This window comes from Gracilinanus agilis, chromosome 3 (assembly GCF_016433145.1).
Source record: "Gracilinanus agilis isolate LMUSP501 chromosome 3, AgileGrace, whole genome shotgun sequence".
Taxonomy (NCBI): domain Eukaryota; kingdom Metazoa; phylum Chordata; class Mammalia; order Didelphimorphia; family Didelphidae; genus Gracilinanus; species Gracilinanus agilis.
The window spans coordinates 135,118,553-135,132,191 of record NC_058132.1 but is presented as its reverse complement, the minus strand read 5'-3'; the positions used below and the strand labels follow the sequence as shown (position 1 = coordinate 135,132,191).

Below are 13,639 nucleotides of genomic sequence, written 5' to 3'. Positions count from 1 at the left end.
ATATACATATATATATATATTGCTTTAAGGTTTACAAAGCATTTTATATATGGTATCTCATTTATTACTGTTATAATCTTAGTTTCAAAGTGTCTATTATACCTTCTAGAAAATAAACTCCTTGATGGCAAGAACTTTATTTCTCTTTTAGTTTTAATAATTAGGATTGGTTTTTAGTAATTTTTTTGTCTCTATCCTCAGTGCTTACCACATAGGGATAGGGGCTAGAACTGTGATTGATGGCAGTGGCTTTCAAACATTTTTCATCTCAGGACTCCTTTACACTCTTTAAATTATTGAAATCCCTCCAAAAGCTTTTGTTGATTGAAATATATATGTATACATTTATAGGTGAATAATTAATACTGATCTTTAGTATTTTCAAAGTTAAAATTGTCTTAGTATTATTATGAAAATAGTTTAGACTTCATGATCTCTTGAAAGGGTCTTGCGAATCCCCAAGAATATTCAGTTTGAACTTTGAAGTCTGATTTCAATTTTTAATTCATTGAATTTGTTTAATTCAATCTGAAATCAAATTTGAAATCTGAAATCTGAAATCAAATCACTTTGAAAGCTGATACTATAGGGAACTCTGTGCTTGAAACAGATCCTACCAAGCCAGGTTGAAACCTTCTCTGTATAGGCTTAGATTTGCCTAGAGCAATGAGAAGCAAGTGACTCACCCAATCATACAGTCCAATGTCAGAAGTAAAACTTGAACTCAGAGCTTCCTGGTATCAAAGTCTGGTATTCACGCTATGTCTCCTGCCTGATATATTAGGTGCTTAATAAATCATACTGATACACACAGGACAGTAGTTTAGCTTGACTGATCTGTTTCCAATCGCTTTCTACTAAAAGTGAAGGCAAACTAATATAAGTTGGCTCCTGAATGTTTACTGTTGCTGGTGACTAGAGATTAAAATATTTTTCTATGGACAAGCTGGAGTAAGCTAGAAGCACTACTTAGGTTATCTATTTACACAGTGGAATAAAATAAAATTACAGAACCAGGGACCTTCCTCCACTGACAGTCTTGGGTTTCATTCCAATGCTTGACAATGTAGATGTGTAAGCTGTTGTTGCTTCCTGAGTTTTCCTTCCAGGGGATCCAGACCCAAGGGATTGGTGGTTGGTTTTTTTTTGGATGATCTGGTTAAAAAAAAAGATTTCTGAATAAAGAAACTTGTTTTCTCTCTCTCTCTCTCTCTCTCTCTCTCTCTCTCTCTCTCTCTCTCTCTCTCTCTCTCTCAGTATGCCCTGGTCAGGCAACAACAGGAATCAGATCTAATAGCAGGATCTGTTGATTCAACAAACACCCAAAAAGTATTAGTCTAAGACGTTTCATCTCATTACAAATAGGCAGGAGGTAGAAAAGGGAGGCTAGAAGACTCACAGATTTTTCCTCTGAATCACAGATTCTTGGTTTTGTAAAGTGAGCCCAATATCACCAAGGGCATAAGACAAAGAAGAAATCTTCCACTTCCAAATAGGTTTTGCCTTGAAACTCTATTGTACTAGCCCTGAAATCAATGCTACAAGATTACTCTGATACCCTCAAGTCCAGGACAGCACTGGAACAAGGAAGATCAGGCAAGAATCAATACTTGGCTTCAGCTGAGCAGGAAGAAGAAACAAACCCCACAAGTTTATTCAGGAAAAGAGTCATGCCCACAGAAGTGTAGATTTTAAAATTAATATTCAATATCTCCAAAATATAATATTTATAAAGATTTATTAATATTTAACTAGAGAGCTAGAGAACACGGGGAATGTTCCCCACTCAATTCACATGGAAGAGAAAGGGCATGGCAGAGAGAACCCAAACTATATAAAGACCACATAAGGATGCAGGTATACGAAAGGCAAAAGGAATTGTGGGTAATACAAAAATGAAGTTTGGATAATGTAGTTTTAGGGATTCAAGTTAATTCTAACTGAATTAGTTAGCTAAGTTGGGGGGAGGAGGTGAGGAAATAGGCACCTTAGACCTAGTCAAATAGGGTCTAGCTAGACCAATGAGTTCAGAGATTCAATGAGTGATCTTAATGAGTAAGTTTGAACTATGAATTGTACTAGCTATAATTAATATGTATAAAATCTTTCCAAATCACATCTGAAGGCTCCTTGCCCCCTTCCCTACAGATTTCAGACAAGAACATTTTAGATGTACATGTCTGTTTCATCTGAGCAATGAAGTCTGTCTGCTCCCTTTCTACCAGTTTCAAATTAAAAGCTCCCAAATGGTATTTCTCTAAACCCCTATTTATCAGGTTCTGGTTAACCAGACTCTTTTAGTACTCATATAACAGAAGTAGTTGACCCAGAAAGCAAAAGAGTTGCAAAAGGAGAGAACAGCCACAGGTCTTCCTTCAAAAGGAGCCAAGATTGTCACCTGTGTGCCCATCGAGCAAAAGTGGATAGCACCCTGGAGCCAGAGACAAGAAGACCTGAATTCAATTCCAACCTCAGACACCAGATCTATGACCCTGGGCAAGTCATTTGCCTCAGTGTCCTTGTCTGTAAAATGAAAATAATATTAGCACCTACACATCAGGGTAGTTATGAAGATCAAGAGAGATTAATAATTTTAAAGCATTTAACACAGGATCCGACACATAATACGGGTTATATCAATGTGAACTATTAATATCATTAAAAAGCAGGACAAATACTTTGTCAGGATACCCCATTAAGTGGAAACAATCTAATGACTATAACAACTAAGAAGGATCTAGCACATAGTAGACATTCCATAAATAAATACTTGTTGGCATAATTAAATGATTATCCTCTATTTACATATTTGTGTATGTGTAATATCGATTAGTAGTAAGAAATCTCTCTTCAAAGTCTAGAGGATCTCCCACTAGCTCAGTGTAATCCTTACCAACTGAATTCACTTCTTTTCTCTTGATCTTTTTACTCATTTGTAAAATGAAGGAGTTGGATTAGGTGTCTAAATTTCTTTCAAGCTCCAGTGTGATATGGTTCTATAGTACCTCTTAATGGGGCAGCTGGGTGGCTCAGTGGATTGAGAGTCAGGCCCAGAGACTGGAGGTCCTGGGTTCAAATTTGACCTCAGATACTTCCTAGCTGTGTGGCACTGGGCAAGTAATTTAACCCCCATTGCCTAGCCCTTACCACTCTTCTGCCTTATAACCAATACCCAGTATTGATTCTAAGATGGAGGGTAAGGGTTTAAAAAAATAATAAATAAAGTACCTCTTGAATTCCTCTAAATCACCTTTGAAAAGCCAAATCTGAACTCACTGTATGATCCTACTTGACTTTCAGGATGCCTCTGAATAAATGCCCTTAATCAACAAAACCTCATTAAGCACCTATTATGTGCCCAGAACTGGCAGTTTTCATTGGTGCTATCATTCATTCATTTCAGTTGTGTCTGACTCTTTGAGAGACCATTTGGGGTTTTCTTGGCAAAGGTACTAAGATGGTTTGCCATTTCCTTCTATAGCACATTTTACAGATGAAGAAATTAAGCCAAACTAGGTTAAGTGATTTGCCCAGGGTCACACAGCTAGTAAGTGTCTAAGGCCAGTTTTGAACTCAGGAAGAGTCTTCCTGACTCTAGGTCCAGCATCCATTGCGCCACCTAGCTGTACTTGTCCCTAGGATACCAACAAGTTGAATGAAATAATCCCTATTAGCAAGAAACATACATACTAATGGGAGTGGGTATCTAATATTCAGAGAAAAAAGAACAAGGACAGGTAGTAAAAATAATGTTATGTTTAATTTTGTTCCTAGTTAAGTGACTTTTTCTTTCTTTTTTCTTCCTTCCCTAGATTTACAGCAATATCCACAAAGTTGCGCCTGCAAAGAGACTGAACTAGAATGTATTAATGTAAATTTAAAATCTGTGCCACTAATTTCCAGCAATGTAACCTTATTGTAAGTAGAATCTGACACTGGGATAAATGTGGTTTTCTCTAAATTAACATGGGACCAAAGAGAGCCCCCAGTGTCTGTGTATGTTGGCATATCATAGAAACCTCCACACTGCCAATTGAGAAATTCAGACACACTCTTTGGAATGCTGTCTTTTAAATTGCTAGATTCCCCTCTAGGCTATGGTTAGATGGTCAATTTTCTTTTCTAATCATGGTCTGATCCAAATGATTGTGCATGGATGTCAGAGCTGACCCTGGGGCAATGGGATAGGGGAAGGAGAGTGGAGCATTATTTGTCCTTTAGAAATTACCATTCTTCTTGATGCTTATTGTCATGCAAGATTCCAAAGAGGTGGTGAGGTTATGTGGATTGCTGACCAATAAGTCTGAGTGAGGCTTGGAGGTTAAGACTGCTTTTTAGACAAATTACCCACGTAAAGGAGGACAACTAGGTAAAGCACTACATCTGGAGGCAGGAAGACCTGAGTTCAAATGTAGCTTCAGCCTCAGCTCTGTGAGCCTGAGCAAGTTATCAAACCCTGTTTGCCTCAGTTTCCTCATCTGTAAAATGAGCTAGAGAGGGAAATGGCAGACTTTTTCCAAGATCATTACCAAGAAAATATTAAATGCAGTAACAAAGAGTCAGACAAAATGGAAAAAAAACGCAACTCCTTGCATATTTCACCAGCAGTATAATGTATACTCCTTAAGGACAGGGACAGTTTCATTTTTGTCTTTTTATCTCAATGGTCTAACATAGTATCTAGCACATAGTAGCTACTCATTAAATGTGTGCTGAATTGAATTAAACTCAATTGATTTATTTACTATATCATTTTAGGTCTCTTAAGAAAAATAAAATACATATTCTTCCAGATGAAGTTTTTATCCAATACACAGAAGTGAAAAAGATGTAAGTATGTATAAGTATAATGAATTAATAGGAAAATCCTTACTGTATTACATTGCTCAAAATAGTCATTCTAAAAGTAAAATGGAACTGAAATGATTTCATTGGTCATTTATTTCTTTTATCATAATTTTCTAAACCTTTCTCATTTGTCATTTTGAATAAAGTCTATTAAAAGGTTTATTTTCTTACCATTTAGTAATTTAAAATATTTGAACTGATTTGTTTAAGTGTTATATCTAGTTAATTTGTATATGACTTAAAAAAATTCATCCTCTGAGAACACCTATTGCCAAATAATCTAGACTATTTAATAAATCTATGTTTATATAACAAAACTAAGTAGTTAAATTTTTTAACTTGAAATGAAAAAGAAAGATTCCAGATGATATGGGTTTACTTCCATTTTATAGACAACAGTACTTAGAGCTATTAATGTTGTCAAATATACATTTTTATACCATAGATTTGAAGCTGGAAAGAACCCCGGAGCCATATGCTCCAATTCCCTCCTTTTCCAGAGTCTTAAAGAAATGCAAAGTAATTTCTGGTGGTTGAGAATGTTAATAACGAAGTATATCAGGAAAGACCTCACATAGAAGGTACCATCTGAACTCTGCTTTGAAGAAAACTAAGGATTCTTCAAGGCAGATTCTTCAGGGGAAGAGGTGGAGGTGCATTCTATACATGGGGAACCACTTCTGCCAAGGCACAGAGAGGAGAGGAGATGCAATATCATATATGAGGACTAGCTAATAAGCTAACTTGCTAAGAATAGACTATGTTAAAGGAAGTCAGATGAGAGGGCCTTAAATATAGTACTGAAGGGTTTTTGTTTTTTTCCTAGTAGCAATAGGGAGTCATTGAGGATTATAAGTAGGGAACTGGTGTAGTTAAACCTGTGTTTTAGTACTATTAACTTGATATCTATGTGGATGACAGATTGGAAAGGAGATGAAACAGGGAGGCCAATTAGGAAGCTATTGCAATGGTCTAAAGTGGCAGATGATGAGACTGAAATCCATATTAAACTAAACTATAAATAAATGAAATTTTAAAAGTACAAATAAAAAATGGAATCTTGGAAATGGCTTTGGAAGTCATCTTTTTCAATCCTTTTATTTTTATAGATGAGGAAAACAACGCCTAAAGACAGAAATGGTCACACAGCTAGTAACTAAGACTTGGAATTAGAACCCAAGTCTTCCAACTATCAGAGAAGGGTTCCTTCCACTAGAATTGTATAGTTTTAGAATTTGAAAGAAACTTAGAGGCCATCTAGTCCACCCCATTCAGAAATATCTTCTACATTATTATTTCTCATATTTAAGTTCCTAGAAATATGGGAAGGTAAAGGATTTAGAGGGGAACGAGTTGGCACAATGGATTGAGTGCTAGGTCAGGCAGGAGTCAGGAAGACTCACTGTTCAGATCTGTCCTCAGATAACTTCCTAGCTTTGTGACCCTGGGCAAGTCACTTAATCTAGTTTGCCTCAGTTCCTTCTTCTGTAAAATGAGCTGGAGAAGGAAATGGCAAACCACTCCAGTATCTTTGCCAAGAAAACCCTAAACGGAGTCACAAAGAATCAGACATAATCAAAAACAACTTTTCAGTTCTGAATTTTCAATTTTCAGTTGTGAAAACAACTGAACAAAAGGATTTAAGTCAGAGACAATTCAATTCAACAATTCTTTCTTTTTAAACCCTTACCTTCCAGATTAGAATCAATAGAGTGTATTGGTTCCAAGACAGAAAAGTGGTAAGGGTTAGGCAATGTGGGAGAAGTGACTTGCCCAGGGTCACACAGCTAGGAAGTGTCCAAGGCCATATTTGAACCCAGGACCTCCCATCTTTAGTCCTTGCTCTTAATCCACTGAGCCACCTATATTTTTTTCTCAATAATTATTTCTTAAGCAGCTTCTTCAGACAAAAACACCACATTAGGCACAAGGGGTGAGGTACAAAACTTTGAAGCCTCTGTCCTCAATAAGTCTAAAATTAATGAGGAGTATGTGGCAAAAACATAACAAGGTGGGTATGACAAGGGCACAGGACAAAGCAAGATGAAATGATCTAGGAAGACCTAAGAAGAAAAATCACTTTCCACTGGAGATCTTTGGGAAAGTTTCATTGAGGTGGATACAAGAGCTAGAATTATGTATCAGCTAGAACTTGAAGAGATAAACTTCAGTAGCCAGAGTTGAGTAAGCAAGTGTATTCCACATATAGAGTCAACTCAGGTTCTTGAATAGAGGTGGGGAAGTGCAGAGGAGCTGAGGTTAGAATTCTCCAGGGGTGCTTTTCTGATTCATTGGAGTTATATAGTTTGACATTAGAGTACTTGCTCCTCTGTGGAGTACCTGGCAAGCCCCTAAAAGTGGAGAGTACAGCCAAATCCATCTATCTCCTGATCCCAAGAATGATGCAGTTGATCTGAATTGTGTGAGTTGGCTCATCAAATCTCCATGTAAATGTTCAATTTATCACTTCATTTTCCCTGAGACTTTCTCACTTTATATTGGTCAAATTCACAACCTGAAGTTGAGCTTTAGGGCTAGAAAAGTTGTTAAAGAATAAGAACAGCCCCAAAAGTCAGAAAACCTGAAAATCTGGTCTTCTGAATCTTATTTCAGAATCATAGAATTTGAGAGCTGGAAGGGCATTTGGTGACCATTTAATCAACCACCCCTCCCAAAAGAATCTTTGCAACAGTATGTCCAACAAGTGGTCGTCCAACCTTTGACTTGAAGACTTCTATTGAAGGGAAAACACTACACCCCAAGGCAGACCATTCCATTTGGGACAGCTATCATAATAAGGAAGTTTTTTATTTTCCCTAAATCCCCTCTAAATCAAGCCCACATTTGCCTCTTGGAACCATAATCTGTGCCTCCTAGGTCTGGGGCCAAATAGAACAAAACAAATCTCTCTTTTTTTGATAGCCTTTCCAATCTTTGTGCCCTTGCATCTTTTCTTCTTCAGACAAAACACTTTATTCCTTTAAATTTGTCTTGATCTAGAAGCATTTTCCCATTATATTCCCATTATATATATATATTTCCATTATATTTTCCCATTATATTATATACATATGCATATACATAATTCCCATTATATTTCCCATTATATTTTCCCATTATATATATTCCCATTATATTATATCCCACCCTTCCACTCAATTTATGCTGTTACTATGCATCAGGTTCGGGAATTAGATATTCCTATCAAAGTGTGAGAAGCACGAAGTTGAGAACAGCAGTCAGAAACTAGATTGGACCATTTCTCCCAAGCTAGGTATCCATTCAGTTTGTTTTCATTATTTTATTTGAAGTGAATTTCTGAAATGCCACTTGGATATTAAAAGAAGAATTTCCCAGGCACAATCTATATTCCAAAATTGGGTTTTCTAAGCCGCAATTTAAATAATCTATTTGGAGCAATTGAACAATGGCTTTTGTGGATGGCTCTTTCAACATGGCTACAACCAAATAGAGAGCAGTGAAGATTTTAATGCTTTTATATCCTTATGAGATATGAGATTAAGTAATCGCCAGTAGCAGTAGCAACAAACATTTATCCAGCACTTCTTTTATACCAGTCACTGTGCTAGTTGGGCACCAGTGCTGAAACTAAGTCAAGGAAACTGGGACTTTGACTCACGGAATCAGATTTAGATCATACTGAGAGCACTTGCCACCCTTCTGCAGTACAGAAACAACAGAGCTTAACACCTTTTTAATCAATAATGATTAGTTACAATTAAAATCCAGATCACTATATAAGATAAGCTGTCTCCAAACTCCCCTGACACATATACACACACATGTACATTGCAGAGACCCCCCAAATAGTGGCCTTATGCCAGCACCTAAGGGTCTTTGTGCTCCCACCATGTATCTGTGCTCTATGCCTCACTGGGGGGGGGGGGGAGGGTCGTGTTTTGTGTCACTTGCCCTAAGGCATAAAAATTCCTAGTAACAACTCTAATAGGCACAGATGAATGTGGAATAAAACAGTGCCATCCTGAGCTCTAATGATGGTATCAGGACCTAAACAAAAAAAAAATAATTTGAAACAAGGTAGCAGATGCTTCAGTGCTAAATGATAATACGTATCACAAACATTAAAAGGACTGAGAGATTCAGTTCAATTCAACAACCCACCCACAATCAATCAACAAGCATTTAATGAGCAGGTACTATGTGCCAGGCACTGTGCCAGGCTCAAGCTTTAAAAAAAAAGACCAAAAAAATGTCTAAACCCTCAAGGAACTTGCATTCTCCTAGAGACAGGGGAAGGAAAAAGAGAACATCATGCAAGGATAAGACATTTCATAAATGCTGGTTGAAATGATTGAATGTAAAATATATTAAAAAGCAAATAAAAATTAAGTTGAGAAGAGGGGTCAATTACTAGTAATGTCTATGAGACTGCCCAAGATCATACAAATTCTTGTTAGTGGCAGAGCTAGGACTAGAAGTCAGGCCCCACCAGCTTTGAGTTCAATCTTCTCCATTCCAATACAATACCTCTCTAGGTAAAAATATTAATAATAAGCTGAAGCTCTAAATACAGTGCCTTGCACATATTAGGTGCTCAATAAATGTTTGTTGATAAATTAATAACAATAGCCAGTATTTATTGAGTGCTTTTAGGTTTATAAAACATTTCACAAATGTCATTTCATTTAATTCTTTCAATATCCCAATTATCTCCATTTTACAAATGAGGAAACTGAGTCACCTAGAAGTTAACTGATGTTCCCAGAGATAACACAGATAGTAGGTGTCTGCAACTGGATCTGAACATAAGCCTTCCTGCCTCTAGGTCCAAAGTTCCATCTACTGCCTCATCTAGGATGGTGAAAGGCTGTGGAAAGTCTTGAATACCATGCTAAGTAACCTAGATTTGATTCTCCAGCCAATGGGGAGACACTAAAGTTTTTTGAGCTATATACAAAAACACACCTAAAAGTTGCTCTGAATTTGTGAGGTAGGTAGTAGTAATGTGGTGTTAAATCACTGAGAATTTCTTTAGTATTATTTTCATGTGTGATGCTAGAAAAAAAAAAACACCATAGAGAAGAGGTTCTTTTGAGCACCTTTTTTTTAATCTGAAAAATAATTAAACCAAGGTGAGGTTTTAAATGCCAAATAAATGTAGCTAGAGCCCAAATAGTGAGAATCCCTGCCAGGCCATTTATTAGAATCATCTTTTAAAATGCTAAATCTTATTGAACCTTCTAACAAAAATTGCACTTTCTTTCTGATGACCTTTCAGAGGGAGAAAATTTGTGGGACTGACTCTCACACTTTATCACTGCTGCCATGGAAACCAACCAGCAGCCCTCTGCCTTCATGTAACACAGACCTTTATGTAAATTTAAAACTCCAGCATAATACACTAGGCTCTTGTTATATGTGACCACTAACAAGAAAATGTAGTTGGAGCATTTTGGAGCCAGCTTCTGAATACCAAGTGTTGCCATTAAAAAAAGGAAAAAAAAGAAAGAAATATCCAACCTATGAGCATCCATATCATTAAAACATTTATTTGCTTTAATTTCAGGTACATAAATTCCCGGTGTTTCTGCTTGAAAAAGTCCTGACAGCAGAAACAGCAGGAATTCATGATACAGGGAGTTATTTTTAGCAAATGCTTTCAACAAAGAATGTAGTAAATGGATTTATTGCTTCCTTGTGATTTAAGAGTCCACTAGGAGAAAGGAATAAACATTAGTAGAAAATCTACTATGTGCCAGGCAGTGTGCTAAGGGCTTTTAGAAATATTATTTCATTTAAGACCCACAATGACCCTGCAAGGTAGATGATATTATTATCCCCATTTTGCAGTTGAGGAAACTGAGGCAAACAGAGGTTAAATAACTTGCACAGGCTTGCACAGCTGGACTTCCTACCTCCAGGTCTATCTCCCTGTCCATTATACTGTGCAGCTTCCTATTTACCAGTTTTCTGGGTTCTTATTTTCCTACACCCAAACTAAACTCTTCTAGAAAGGAATAAAGAACTATTAAAGGATCAAATTAAAAGTGAGAAAACCCAGTTTGAGTCCATTTCCATCCCACTGATGAGAAACGTAGTTTTATGCTACCTCCTCGTCTATGGGATAAGTCAACTCAATTCAAATCAAACCTTTATTTATGAGTGGGAAATAATTATATTATGTGCAATGCAGTGTGCTAGGGACTGTGGGGGAAATGAAGATAAGTAAGATACAGCCCACACCCTCAGTAAACTTGCTGACTTGTAGCCAACTGAAATGAAGAATGATGGGAGCGATCCAGTTAATTCAGGTTCCAAACTTGCTCTGTGATTGGGGAGATATGAAGTAGAGAAGAGGCAGTGTGGTACAATGGATAGATACTGGACTTGCTTGGAATTAGAAATATATGAGTTTAAATCATAACTAAATCACTTACTAGCTATTATATACTAGCTGTTAAATGTATACATGTAATATATACAATATGTTGTGTATATAATAATTTATAATTGTCCTACTATATTAGATGTATACAAATATACATATATAAAATATATATATATATATATATAACATATATAACCAACCAGATAGTTTTCTAATTGGAAAGGACCTTGAAGGTCATCAAGCTCAACCTTTTCATATATGTTATATATGTGTATGTGATGTATATACATATATGTATGTGTGTGTGGAGAGAGAGAGAATGTTAAGGAGGAGGTTGCCTACCAACCTAAATCTTCCACCTTAAACATCCAGGACTCCATAATGCTTGGCTTATAGTAAATACTTAACAAATGTTTACTTCATTCATTCTATACTTCACCTCTTGTAAACACAAGTATTGGCTTTATTCATATACACAATGAGAAGTTAGCTATCTGTTCCTCCATCTGTCCATTCAACCATATCCATCTAGTTATCAAAATCTATCTTTCTGTGTCTATTTAATTTTAAGATTGAATCTCCCTGTCTCACCCAGGATGGAAGGGCAGGGACAGTAGCTAGATCCAAACACAGATCAATACAGGAGCTTTGCTCTGCTCTGTTTTGGACCTGGATCTATTCACTCCTCCTTAGGTAACCTGGTAGCACCCCTACATGTACCTTCTCTCTGGTGAGCTCACCATATTAAAGATGACTTTGGGGAAAACACCTGATCAACATTGCCCACTACAACCCAGAACTCTTGAGTTCAACAGACCTTCTAGCCTCAGCTTCCCTTGCAGCTAGCATTATAGGTGTGCATCACCACACCAGGAGATAATGAACTTTTATTTGGTGCCTAATGTATGTGGATCACAGAGATAAAAAGATGAGAAAAGACCATTGTCTTAACTCTCATAGAGCTTATAGTATAGGTACAAGATACAAACACAAACATAGTATATAATGTCTCATAACAAGTATGATGGAGAAGAGCAAAACAAAGCTTTAAGTGAGAGGAAGGAAGAAGGCATTCTTAATTTTAAAAAAAGATTAGTTGATAGTGAAGACAAGTTAGTGAAAGACACAAGGTACCTTGGAAGAACATTCTGGCTAGAGTTTGAATGTGTGGAGGATTGAATTAACAATGCAAGGAACTGCCCACCTTCTCAAGATGGAAAATGTATACAGGCATTTGGAAATTTACTGTTTTTAAAAAAATATTTTTCCATGTTTACATGATTCATTTTCTTTCCCTCCCCTCTTCTCTCCCTGCTCCTGTAGCCAATAAGCCCTTTCACTGGATTATACAAATGTTATCACTTATGCCTATTTCCATATTATTCATTTTTGCTATAGAGCAATATTTAAAAACCAAAACCCCAAATCATATACCCATATAAACAAATGAGAAGCGTTATGTTTTTCTTCTGTGTTTCTACTCTCACAGTTTTTCCCTCTCGATGTGAATAGCATTTTTTCTCATATGTCCCTTGGGATTGTCTTGTAGTAACAAAGTCCATTATATTGGATGGTTCCACAGTGTTTCACTTTCTGTGTATAATGTTCTCTTGGTTCTGTTCATTTCACTATGCATCAGTTCCTGGAGGTTCTTATAGTTCATATAGAAATATTCCAGTCCATCATTTCTTATAGCGCAGTAGTATTCTATCACCATCAGATACCACAATTTGTTCAGCTATTCCCCAATCAAAGGGCATCCCCTCATTTTCTAATTTTTTGCCACCACAAAGAGCATGGCTACAAATATTTTTGTACAAACATTTTTCATTATTATCTCTCTAGGGTACTAACCTTGTAGTGGCATTGCTGGGTCAAAGGATATGCATTCTTTTAAAGCCTTTTCAGCATAATTCCAAATTCCCTTCCAGAATGGTTGGATCAATTCACAGCTCCAGCAGTAGTGTATTCATATAGGGTTTCAGATATAAGGAATCATGAAAGTATTAAAGATGTATTCAAAAGAGGACTCTAATGAGCAAAGTGCTCATGGACCAGACTTATGGATATATTTCAAATATTTCACATGATTGATTTCTGAATCCTTAAATTGATTTGGGGCTCAAATTTTGTGGAACTCAAACCTCTCCCATTGTCTCTAAGCTGGAAGGCTGGCAAACAATTTCAATAGCTTCTTTGTAATGTCAAAGACCTACACTCAACATCTGAGTGAGATGGTGCTAGTGTGTTGAAAGAAGAAGGTCTTTCAAATGAGCTTCTAGTCTGTGTACTGGCTATACCATTGTCTTGGAATCCATCTCTTTTATCTTGTTTTTTTTTTAATTTATTTACATTTATTAATATTCATTTTTAACATGGTTACATGATTCATGCTCCTCCTTTCCCCTTCAACCCCCCCCC

The 13,639-nt window shown here is 36.6% G+C and overlaps 1 protein-coding gene across 1 annotated transcript in view; it reads left to right on the top strand.

Annotated features, from left to right (window-relative positions):
- Positions 1 to 13,639, top strand: part of RXFP2 (relaxin family peptide receptor 2) — a 76,079-nt gene that overhangs the window by 14,527 nt on the left and 47,913 nt on the right. The window contains 2 exon segments of the mRNA XM_044668960.1: positions 3,813 to 3,918; positions 4,759 to 4,830. Coding sequence (XP_044524895.1) covers positions 3,813 to 3,918; positions 4,759 to 4,830 — 178 coding nt within the window.